This window comes from Cryptosporidium ubiquitum (assembly GCF_001865345.1).
Source record: "Cryptosporidium ubiquitum isolate 39726 chromosome Unknown contig_7, whole genome shotgun sequence".
Taxonomy (NCBI): Eukaryota; Apicomplexa; class Conoidasida; order Eucoccidiorida; family Cryptosporidiidae; genus Cryptosporidium; species Cryptosporidium ubiquitum.
The window spans coordinates 456,008-468,110 of record NW_021639830.1 but is presented as its reverse complement, the minus strand read 5'-3'; the positions used below and the strand labels follow the sequence as shown (position 1 = coordinate 468,110).

Sequence of the window (12,103 nt, the reverse complement as noted above, 5' to 3'; positions counted from 1 at the left end):
AACCTTTTTCTTTGGTGTCGTAAACAGTCCTTTGAAGAATTTTATGGATAGTACCTGAAATAAACCTCTAGTTGAAAAAGGCTAAATAATATCGATTCTCCAGTTCCCCTCCCCCCTCTTAATTTAAAATATACCCCAAATTAATTTTTTCAACACTTAATAACCTGTCTAAATTTAAAAATAATATGTAATATATATGTATATATACATACATATATAAACACTAAACATATACTATTTTTAGGTCCTGCTATTAATATTATACCTAAAATCGAGCACTTTATAGGCGGCAATACATGCCGCCTAATTAATATGGATTATTTTGAATTTGAACATATTCTGGAGCATAATTATCGATTTGGCAGTTATTGGAGCATGTAAATATTGCAATAACTCCAAATTCTATTTTGCTTGGAAGATTTCCTAAAACAATGGCTTCCGGCTGAATTTGAAATTCAAAAATTCGGCTTGACTTGCAGAGAGGACAGCTATGAGGAATTTCTGCGGGGATATTTTTATCAGAGATCCACAAAGGCGACCCTTTGTGGCTATATCTAATAATATGACCAGGATACTTTCTTGATTTATTTATGAACTTGTCAAAAATAGCGTCTTTTTCTGCGTTAGAGTTTGATATCTTTCCAAAGGCCCTCATTTCAGAGTGGTCCAAAACGTTATCTAAATAAAGAATTATTTGAGTTATAAGCACAAATAATAAAACTTACCAATATTTTCAGAAAATTTGTTTTTATAATCTTGGAATAGCTTGTATTCTGATGACTTGGGATCTATGATTTGTCTATTAACGTTCTCAAAGTGTTGTTTTTCATTTTCAATTCTCTGCTCTTGTTCTAACTTTATAGCTTTGTGATTAATGTTATCAGATTTACCTGGTATTTCTTCATTACTAGTACTGTTTTCCCTAATTGTGGGTATCATCTCTTCGTCTGGAGTATCTTCACCGCCATCATTATCAGTTTCTTCCTGATCATCTTCGTCTCCCTCATCTTCCTCATCTTCTTCGTCTGTTGAGCATATCTCAATATCTAGGCTGAACTCATCTAATACTGCTCTGCTCCCTCCAGAATCACCTTTATTACATTTATCGTGAACATTAGATCCTTGTTCCTTAGACTCAACAGATAAAGGCATCCCACATATATTGCAAACATCATTAAAATTCAACTCCTTAAGCTCAGAAAGAACTTTCTCGGGGCTGATATTTTCAAAAAGAAAGGAGGTTGGAGCTGGATTATAGTCGTAATAATCATTTTTTCGAGGGAGTTGACAACGGAATGCTTGAACACTACAAGTACAATTTGTACATATAAATACAAAAACACTTCTATGAAATAGATCTTCTCGATCATCCTGAGGCGCATAAACCTGCAATAAGAACCTCATTCTTGTTCCACAACTGTTACATTGCAAATCTCTGTACTTAGGAAGGTTCTGAGGGTTAAGCCAAGCAGGCTTTCCTCCAAACTTTGAAGGAAAATACCTAGAATCCAAAACTATGTGGCTCCCTGGTTTTTCCAAGTACCCTAGTAGAATGTCATTCATCACGACCGCAGTTCATGTAAATATTAGAATATAAACTTGTCAACCTCGGAAACAAATTAACTATTATGAAAATCTCCGAACTTTTTCTCTTGTAAAATTTGAACTTTTAAATGTTAGGCGCCAATGTCATGCCATTAACACGTAATTCTAGAAATTTGACAGTAATAACGGTATAAGCAAAAATTTCAGGCGGGTATGTAATAAGTGACAGTTTTTTTTTTATTAGCAGATTAACAGAAATTCTAATTTAACATTATTTATAAAGGCTTAAGTCCAAGTGAAACAAGTTAGGTTGGAAATTCTTTTTTTAACTATATTTCTTGTTGGTATAGTAACCCAACAGTTATATAGTGAAGATAAATACTGATTTAAGTTGAAGCAGGTGATAAGTTTTAAAAAATAGTGGTAAAATAACAAAGATGGATTCTACTTTGGAGGTTTATTCTTTGCCTCAACTACAGGACAGGATAAAAAGGGATCCTGGAGCGTATTTGTCTGATTTTGAGCTACAACTACAGCATTTTTACTCCACACTAGAAGTATTTAGATTGAATCCACAAAACATCCCCAAGGAAATTTTCCAGCTTATGATATTTATTGCTCAGACATCCCCATATTATTTTAAATATGGTGTATGTAATAAGTTTATTGAGAAACTTTTGGACGAGTTAAAAAATAACTCTAGTTTAATGACTTCCGATATGCGTGTTTCAATGGCGACTTCATTGATTTTATTATCAAATCAAAAAATCATTGATATTGTATATTTATTACCTTTATGGTTTGATTTAATGAGACTTCCTGATAAAATTTTAAGGTCAAAGTTATTGAGACATATAGTTTCAAGTATAGTCAATACCAATATAAAGAAAACTGGCAAGAAGATTAATTCAAAAAACAGGTTTAAAACTATATTAAAGAGTAAGCAAATTGGAACATCATTTTCAATCTCGGATGCAACTTTCAGTTGTTTTGGTGAACTTGGTAGTGATCAATTACAGGGTCAAGCTCAGCAACTTTTGAAGAACTATAATATATCAATAGGGTATGACTTAAAAAAGTTCAATTCGACTATTATATCATTTTTAAGAGATAGGATTGCGGATCCTAAGGATATCTTACGCTCTTTGGCCATTATAATTGAAGTTCATAGACAACATGTTTGGAATGATGCTCAAACTGTCAATATTGTAGCTAAATGCTGTGTAGGTTCAACTTCACCAAAAGTAGCCTCAACTGCAGCAAGATTTTTATTGGGAAGGAACTGCACAATGGAGGAATTGGAAAATGATATAGAAGACGAGGATGAGAGGAGGGAATTAGCAGCAGAGGCAGTAAAGGCAATGAAGTCTGTATTACTTGGAGTAAGTTCAAATAGTAAAAAGAAGAAGATAGAAAAAGCAAAGAAAGCAATGAAGAAATTAGAAAAACAAAAGAAGAGTAAGACTGAAAACAATTCTCTCGTTAGAAGTAACCAGTCTATAGATTTGATACATTGCCCACAAGAATTTGCTGAGGAGGTATTTCAAAGAGTTGCTCGTCACACAGATCCTTTCGAGATTAGAATGACGCTTATTGGGTTAATTTCTAGGTTAATAGAGCGTCACCGCCTAATTCTTATTAATTATTACACATATCTTGGTAGATACCTCTCTCCAAATAACAAGAATGTCACAAATGTTTTGGCTTTTCTAGCACAAGCATGTCACGAGTTAATTCCCCCACAAGAACTTTCATCAACAATCAAACTTCTTATGGATAACTTTGTAAGTGAGTGTTGTAGGCCTGAGGTTATTGTTGTTGGGTTGAATACTATTCGAGAAATCTGTCAAAGAGTTCCATTGGTTATGGATAAAGACAAACTTTTAGATTTGGCTAATTTTAGGAAAATGAACAATAAAGGTGTATCAATAGCAGCAAAGAGTTTGATTAATCTCTATAGGGAAATTATGCCAAGTATGCTTCATCGCTCCTTGATGAGCAAGGAAGCTGCAATGAATATCAAGGATGGGAATAATGACGATAATCAACTTTCTTATGGTTACAGAAAGATTGATAATACCATATCTGGAGCAGACTTGCTTATGAAGTACAATAATAGGAAGAATAAATCAAAGCAAGAGACTGAATCTGAATCTTCCCAATATCCGAAAGAGTATGGCTACGACCTTGATAAAGATGATAATCATCTTGAAAATGACATTAATCAAGAGGAAATTGAGGATTTGAGTGATATTGATTTTGAAGAGCTTGGATCCTGCGACGAAGATTTTGAAGAGCTTGATGAGTTAGATTCAGATTTCCAAATAGAAGCTGAGGATTCTATGGAAGTTCCTAGGACATCTGAAACTGAAATTGGAGTTAGTAACCAGAATATAGTTTTTGATAAAATTTTGGACCAGGATGACTTTAAAATGATAAAGAAGCTCAAAACAAGAGTTGAGGCAGCTAAAGCTGTTGGAGTATCCAAAAGCCTGGAAAATGAACAGCTTGACTTTTCTACAACATCATCTGATGAAGGATCTGTAACAGGTACTAGTGGAGAGGATGATAATAGTTCAGAGAGTGGAAGCGAAAGTGGCTTAGATTCTGATGATTCCACAGACTACGATATAAGTAGGGATATTAGAGATGAGATAACTCGTAATTTGGGTAAAAAAAAGCTTAGCAAACAGCAAAGGATCCAATCAATAATGAAGGGAAGAGAGGGCAGAGAGTCATTCAAAGAAAAAAGATTAAGAGGTAAGTTTTTATTAATTATTTTAGTCCAAGTGTTCTTTGTATTGGAAACTATCACTATTTTATTTCGAATAGTGAATTATAACACTAGTTACAAAGAACTTATCATTAAAGACAAGAAAATGGGTTTTATTCTTTTTTCTCCTTCTCCTTCTATTCCCAATCTTCCTCCTCCTCCTCCTCCTAATTTTCCACCGACAACTTCTTCCTTTCAATTATTTCAAATTTAAAGACAGAAAAGAATTATGGCATGCAAAGCCGGCTAGTAACTACATCTATTAGTTATTAGTGACTATGTAAAAGGTTGTTGAGTCTAATGCCAAAACAATTCATTTGAATAATTGTTCAATTCTAACATGAGTACTCACTGGTTAGAGATATATCAATATATCAAATACAAACTTAATAATTATTCACATTCAAAAAACTAACAAATGAATTTTTGAGAAGGAGAAGGAGAAAGAGTGTTGTTAAGAGATCATCATAAAATCTCGAATACATACACCTTAAGGAAAAACCACAAAACTCTTGGACACTCTGAAAATTGGCAAACTTAAAAACAAACTTAACTTTATTTTTTTTCAGAATCTTTGGCTAAGAAACAAAGTATTCCAAATGAAGTGAAATCAAGAAATAAGCCAATGATGATGGTTATCAAAAAAAAAGGAATTAGTAAGAAGAATGAGACAGCAAGTATGAAGTTAAATAGGATCAAGAATCATCTTAGAAACTTGAAGAAAGATACTGGCAAAAAAAAGAGATTCAGAAAAAGGTAAATTCTTCTCATCTTTTCCCCATTTTTTCCATTTTATTGCATTATTATGAACCAATACTTAAACGGAATGATATTTGTCTTACATATCTAAAGGAATAATTAGTAAAATTCATTTCACAACAATATTTTGGCCATTTATTTCTTTTTGAAGCAACTCAACTTTTTTTCTTTATTCTATAAACTTTTGGAAGATCTAAATTATGTTCTCTAATTATAGAGAAAGAGCTCATAGGACAAAAGTTGAATTTCTTTTTCAATATTGAGGAATGGTGATTGTACTTCATCTTATAAGATTTGAAGAAATCAGTTATTCCAAGTACTTTATGGCGTGAATTAATACAGGTAATAATTGAATCATATACAGCACATTTTATCAGCAAATTCCATTGGTATTTATTAGGAAGTTGCTTTTTATAGAAGTAAATATTGTAACAAAATGCATTTGAAATCCACTCTAAAACTTTGACCAAGAATTTTGGGTTAATAAACCCTTGGTGTATTTTCTTGATTCTTTTGAATGTTGATATTATCTTTAAAGTACCAATATACATTACAATCATTATATTTGCGTAAATCTATGGGTATGTTTTCAAGCATAGGGAGAAAAAGTTTAAATATTTAATATTAAATATGATTACAAAAACGTAATACTAATTGATATTAGTATTACTAATAGAAACTTACCGTATGGATGGAATTGATTTTACAATCATATAGCAATCCATTTTTAATTCTGAATTCAAAGTATCTTATTAACTTTATACCCAAAACAGACCACATATAATTTGATTTTTGGAAATTTTCCGATGCCATAATTGCCTTAAACTTATAAGAAATGGAGTTATTATTTATAAATTGCTGATTGGTAGTCAAAGTTATGGTATCCATAACAGAAACGTGCTCCAGATTCTTCCATGGTGAAATCTTGCAATTCAAGTAAATTGAGTCACTAGAGAATTTCATCCCTGACCATAATACTTGTTTCTGGAATTGTTTCAAGGCAATCTTTGCTTTATTTATTATTTCATCATCCACTTGGTCTTTTTTTTGATTGTTGGTATTTTCAATTTCAACTAAATTCTGTAAATATTCTTCTATTGAAGAGTATTTATCAGCTTCTAAGATAACAATTTCATTATTATGGTCAATCCAAAGAAAGTTTGAATTGATTTTATCTTTTGAAATATTTGATCCCCATAGCTTTTGGATATATAGTAGTTTTAAGAATTTTTTGGCAGATTCCAAATCAGATGTGAGAAAAAGAAAATCATCTACCCATCTCAATAAGATGTTTTTTTGCTTATTGTTTTGAAGGTAACTTTTTTCTTTATATTGGTTAAGTTCGAGACGGATTTGATTATTTTGGTCGTTGATATCGAGCCTTTCGGAAGTTTGTAAAATATTTTTAGCATTATTATATTTTGATGTTTCTATTTTTCTTCTTTTATTTATATTATTATAAATATTTATCTCGTTTTCTTTAAATTCTTGGTAGTGAGATAATGTTGTCTCAAGATCATGATCATGATCACGATGATCATGATCACGATCACTAAGTATGTACTTTTGATTCATTTGAGACTTTTGTTCCAGTTCTTCAGGACCCGGAACCGAGGAAGAGGAAGATGGGGTTGTGTAACCCAAAAGACTTTGGATTTCGGGATTGAGATCCAGGAATCCGTAATATAGACAGCATAAAATATAAGAGATGCTAGATCCTTGTGGAATTCCAAAATTTTGCTTAAATAGACTTAGAAATCTTTTCCCAGACTTTCCCGATTTCTCAAGTTCTTTAACTTTGATGAGTCTAGAGGACCTATTCAAAGTCCTAAGTCTAACAAAGTTTGTATTTAAATGAATTTTAACCATATCTTTAACCGATTTCCAGTTAATTACACGTTTTGAATTTAAGAAGGTAAAAATTTCAGCCTTTTTTTGTCCTAAAACACTCTCAATTTTCTTTGAGATACAAAAATCCCTAATATCTAAAATAGGTTTTTTAACATCAAATCCTTGAATTTTGTTGACTTTTGATTTAACCTGGTTATTTTCATGATCCTCTTCAAAAATAGGAACTGTGTTAAGCCTTCCTTTTGAAGTAATCAAACTCACTCTCCCAAGCTCATCTTGAAAAGAGTCTCTAGAAATGTTTTCAAAAGGTGGGATAATAGTAGTTTTACTTAATGTTCTTGAATATAGACTTAGAAAGGAAATCTCATTTGGGAGACAAATTGCATCTAAAAACTCAAAAATCTTAGATTTATTTATATTCTCAAAGCAATTAACCAAATCAGCTTTGATAATGTAAATCTTTTTATGAGACAAATTTCTTTGCTGCTCTTTGTCTAATTCTTTGCCTACCAAAAGTCTATCTTTCTCATTTTTAAGCCACCAGCTTTTAATATTCTTATGAATATCTCCATACTGAACAATAGAAGCACCAAGATAATTCTTTCCTATCTTTCTTAAAAGAAAAGACCTCAAAATCTTGGATGGATATAACAACATATTATTTGTAGATGGACGTCTTGCATCCACAATCCTGTTACTTGATGGACGTCTCATCTTTCCAGTTACAGAGGAAACCAAAAACTTACAGTTTTGGTTTCCAAAAGTTGAAAAGTTTCTTCCTCTATTATTACTGATACAATGAGTACTATTGTTACAGTAATTATAATAATTATAGTTATTCCAACTTGTTGGAAGATCTCCTCCAGTCCAAACTGAATTACAATCACAAAAACCAATATTCTTTTTCTCCTCACAAAAATGTTTCTTCTCAAGAATCTGCTGGAGAATTTGACCAGATCCTACTTTAGACAAATTCAATAGTGGTCTTAACCCTTTGGATTTCGGTACCCATCTTATTTTTGGGATATTCTCAGAATACTCAGAATTCTTTTCCATTAAATTTGAGACTTCTTCAATTGAATATAGATTTTCAACATTCACAAAATCTTTATGATGAATTCCTCTTAATATACTTTCCAAATACCACTTATCAGCTTGTCTCACAATCTTTATCCAAACTGGATGCCTAAAATACCTCACCTTGTTACTTCCTTCAATTTCAGTTGCATAAAAGTGTCTTCTTAATATTGGAATCACCAAATAAACCATCAAAAAATACATATTTCTAGCCAGATATGTCTTTCCAAGGTTGATCAAATTTTTTTTTGTACTTGATTTTGTCTTATTCGGTACCTTTTTAGATCTCGGATTAAAAAATGCAGAATTTTTGGATTTTTGAATGAATTGATGATTTTTCTCTTCTAGGACTCTATTGACCCAGTTAGAAACTTCTATTTTATTCATTGCATGTTTAATCTTAAAGGTTTCTCTAATATGTAGATTTACAATAATAGTAACTTTCTTATTAATAAAAGTTTTAAAATTTTTAAAGGTACCGAGAATATTTTTTGGCAAAACCTTAATAAGATAAAGTCTTATAAAATTAACTACTTTAGTAGAACTTGTCTCAAAACAGAGTGTAGGTAATTTATTAAGATTTTGTAGGTCTGAGTCTTTAATTGGTTCTATTGGACAGACTTTATTTAAAAAGTTCATAGGAGATGTATCTCTAATGTTCAAGAGTAGTTTCTGAAATTCTCCAAGCATAAAAGAAGCCATTTTACATCTAACACGGGAGAATTTAGTCATTTCGTAGCTTCCAAGAAGTCCAATTAAGCTTTGTCTATCATGCTCTTTGAATAAATGATCGGATTGGATTACAAACCTGAGTAAAGTTCTTGCTCCTAAAAGATTTGGAGGTAAAAGACGTAGAATAGATAAACAAGGAAGACCTCCTTTTTTAGAAAAATGATCACAATATAGTAGTCCAGAATGAGAGGGAATGTCAATTTGATAGATTTTTGAAAGTCTGGACTCATTTACAACTGTAGTTTCTCCTGTTTCTTTGAGAATTTGTCTTGGAGGTTGGTTCCAAGGCTTCTCTTTAATACTAGAGAGTGGATTTAGAGAGGATTCAGAGGAAGAAGAGGAGGGAAAACAAGATCTTTTAGATTCTGTCTCACGAAGTCTAGCAAGTTCTTCCAGAAAATCATTGGTTAACATTCTACCTGTTTGTTGGATAAAGCTTTCAGATTTGTTTCCAATTCTTTTAAATATGATACAACAGACAAACAAAAGCAGAACCTCAATAGGACCTATCTTAGAAAGAAGAGTTTCCCAAACATCAAGGTTTTGAAATTTGTAAAGAGTAGCTTTACAGAATGCGTATTTCTTGCGTTTAAGAAATTCGAAACTGGTTTTTGATCCTGAGAAACTTCTTAAGTTAGAGATTTTGATCTTTGGAAAATGCTTACAAAGTAGGATTTCAAAGTCCTCTAGTTGATAGTTCGGTGAATCTTTGTCAGTTTCTAGGATCATGTTTTTAATTTGTTCAGTTTTAGAAGAAAATAGTGTTGTCTCGTTGAACTCAGCCTTTCCAGACCTTTTTTCTGAACATAAGCATTGGCTTCTAAATGAGCTGAAGTAGCTTTGAGTAATTACTGATGACCATTCTAATATTTTCTCCATACTTATCCCGAATAACTTCTTTTTCACTCCATTTATATCCAAACTATTATCCAAAGAGTTAAATCTAAGTTTTCTTAAGTCAAGAAACCCCTCTTTTAAACTTTTTGGGGTAAAGGGATCCTCTAGCACTAAAGTCTCTTCCAGTAAGCTTTTTAGCTCCTCCCCTGGGTTTTTCAAAAATTCTTCTTCTTCACCTCCTCTAACCTCTGCCTTCTGCTCCAGGTACTCTCCCAGCGTCAGAACCTCTCCTCTCATCAACACTGTTAAAGCACCCTTGAACACACTCATCCTCCGTATTCATTATCGTCATATAGGTACTCTGAATTGAGGAATTGATATTACATATGGCGGGAGAAATAACGCGCCTAAAAAATGTATTTAAATGTCAGAGTCTGAGGAGAAAGAAGGAAGGAGGGAGATGAGAATGACACTAGGAATGAGATAAATAATAGAGGGAGGGATAAAGTGTTTAAAACCTGAAAGTAATTAAAAAAAACCAGAAAATTTGGCTTATAGAGAAGAGAGATAGAGGGAAGGTGGAGTGAAAAGGGAATACTAATAAAGGGAAATGAAAAGAAAGTAAGAGATAAAACATTATCTTGGAGATGAAACGGAAAACTGTGATGGGAAATTGTAAATAAGAAGGAAAAATGGAGAGAGGCAATTGACTATGAAAGAGAGTTAAATTTGGATAAGTTCGGAACCACCACACAATTTGCACACAATAAAGGGGGATCTGTCTCTGACGTGTTTGGCGCCAAATTAGGATTTATTTAAGGATAAAAACAAAGGGCAGGCTGAAAGAGGAAAATAGAGGAAAGAGAAGGGAAAAGTTGGGAAATTAAATAAGAAAGGACTAGGATTAAAAGATTCGAGGAAAGTAGTGATTGAAGACAATTTTGTGGGAAGTCCAGATAGTGAGAGAAAGGAGGGTCAGGGGGGAGTAATATGCAAGAAGAGGCAAAGACCATAAGGCAAAAAGCTTTAGTAAAAAAAAAGCCTAAAAAGCAGGAGGGTGTTTAAAAGTAGATTTGGAAGGAGTGGGTTAAAGAAAGCTCAAGTAGGTGATATAAATATATATTTATATATTTATATATATAAAAATATATGGATTTAGTAATATGGGGAATTCGGTTCCCTCATCTTCATCATCATTATCATCGGAAACTGTGAATACAAATAAAAACGGGGTTGAAAGTATGAGTACTCCAATAGGAATAAAGAATTTTGGGAATACATGTTATATGAATGCTGGATTACAATTTATATCGGCAATGGGGATCTTTACGGATGAGAATTTTGGGAATTTGAAACTGAACAAAAGTTCTTCAGAGGAGGTTTGTAGGTCATTAATATCTATTTTGACCCAACTGGGGAAACCAGGTAGGAGTACAGATATTATTTCTCCTTATCAGCTTTTTAAACAGCTTAGACAGCAAAACCCAGAACTTTTTAACCAATATCAGCAGGACGCCCATGAATTTATTATGTATATTCTAGAAATAATTCATAATGGGACAGTCAGGCCATGTAATGCTCCAAAGCTGTCTAATGACGATCTGGAGAAATTGAGTAAGAAATCAACTCGACCAGGAAATGTCTTCTGGAACAACCACATGATGAGGAACAACTCGATCTTGAACAATACAATCTGTGGACAATTCAGAAGCAGAATAACTTGTGATAATTGTGGAAGCAATAGCGATACTTATGATCCTTTTTGGGATATTACACTGGCTCTTCCAGAGGTTTCAGATGATTATGAAAAGATCTCAATTGGGTCTTGTTTCAGGAAGTTTTTTGAGCAGCAACATCTTTTCCATGAAAATGATGAGCCTAATTATAATTGTTCAAATTGCAAGAAAATGGTAAATGCGACAAGATGTATAAATATTTCCCAATTCCCAAATGCCATGCTCGTCACTTTAAAAAGGTTCAATAACAGCGGGGAGAAGTGCAATGGGATTGTATCTTTTAAAACTGCAGGGATAATTCTTAAGTCCTTGACAGAGATTGGACATTTCAAGTTAGTAGCTGTGCTTCAACACAATGGAAGTACTCTCTTTCAGGGCCATTACATTTCCTATGTTTTTAGGAAAGAGTTCAACGGTTGGTTCAAATTTGATGACGACATAGTCACCTTAGTGGATGATATCCTTGAGGAGGATATCCAGGCTTACTGTCTTCTATATATTTTGGAGTCTAAGAGTACTTTAAACTCTAACTCTGACCAAGCTTATTCTATAGGCATCAAGAATCCAAGGAATTAGGCTTGTTTACTTTCAAGAGTTTACAAATCCGACAATCTTATAGCTGTTATAATTTAATGTTTTTATTTCATTGCTTATTCTCTATATTCACTACCACATTTCTCTCATTTATAGATGTTTGCAGCATTTTGGCGGGCTGCTGTGTTTTTATGGTTGAGGATTTATGTGAATTGTTTTGTTTGAAATAAAGGTTAAGTTTTTTTTTTTCCAGACTTGA

General features: G+C 32.6%; 4 protein-coding genes across 4 annotated transcripts; 2 read left to right on the top strand and 2 right to left on the bottom strand.

Annotated features, from left to right (window-relative positions):
* Positions 1-307: 307 nt before the first annotated feature.
* cubi_00725 (programmed cell death related protein) lies at positions 308-1,563 on the bottom strand (the record flags this gene model as incomplete). Its single annotated transcript, XM_029017738.1, has 2 exons — positions 308-678; positions 726-1,563. 2 exons carry the CDS (start codon positions 1,561-1,563, stop codon positions 308-310), a joined length of 1,209 nt encoding a protein of 402 aa, XP_028873536.1.
* Positions 1,564-1,982: 419 nt separating this feature from the next.
* Positions 1,983-4,532, top strand: cubi_00724 (uncharacterized protein; the record flags this gene model as incomplete). The annotated part of the gene is made up of 1 exon (XM_029017737.1): positions 1,983-4,532. The coding sequence occupies one exon, from the start codon at positions 1,983-1,985 to the stop codon at positions 4,530-4,532; it is 2,550 nt and encodes an 849-aa protein (XP_028873535.1).
* Positions 4,533-5,232: 700 nt separating this feature from the next.
* Positions 5,233-9,904, bottom strand: cubi_00723 (telomerase reverse transcriptase; the record flags this gene model as incomplete). Its single annotated transcript, XM_029017736.1, has 2 exons — positions 5,233-5,652; positions 5,762-9,904. The coding sequence occupies 2 exons, from the start codon at positions 9,902-9,904 to the stop codon at positions 5,233-5,235; spliced, it is 4,563 nt and encodes a 1,520-aa protein (XP_028873534.1).
* An 833-nt stretch (positions 9,905-10,737) lies between these two features.
* Positions 10,738-11,886, top strand: cubi_00722 (ubiquitin C-terminal hydrolase; the record flags this gene model as incomplete). The annotated part of the gene is made up of 1 exon (XM_029017735.1): positions 10,738-11,886. The coding sequence occupies one exon, from the start codon at positions 10,738-10,740 to the stop codon at positions 11,884-11,886; it is 1,149 nt and encodes a 382-aa protein (XP_028873533.1).
* Positions 11,887-12,103: the final 217 nt, after the last annotated feature.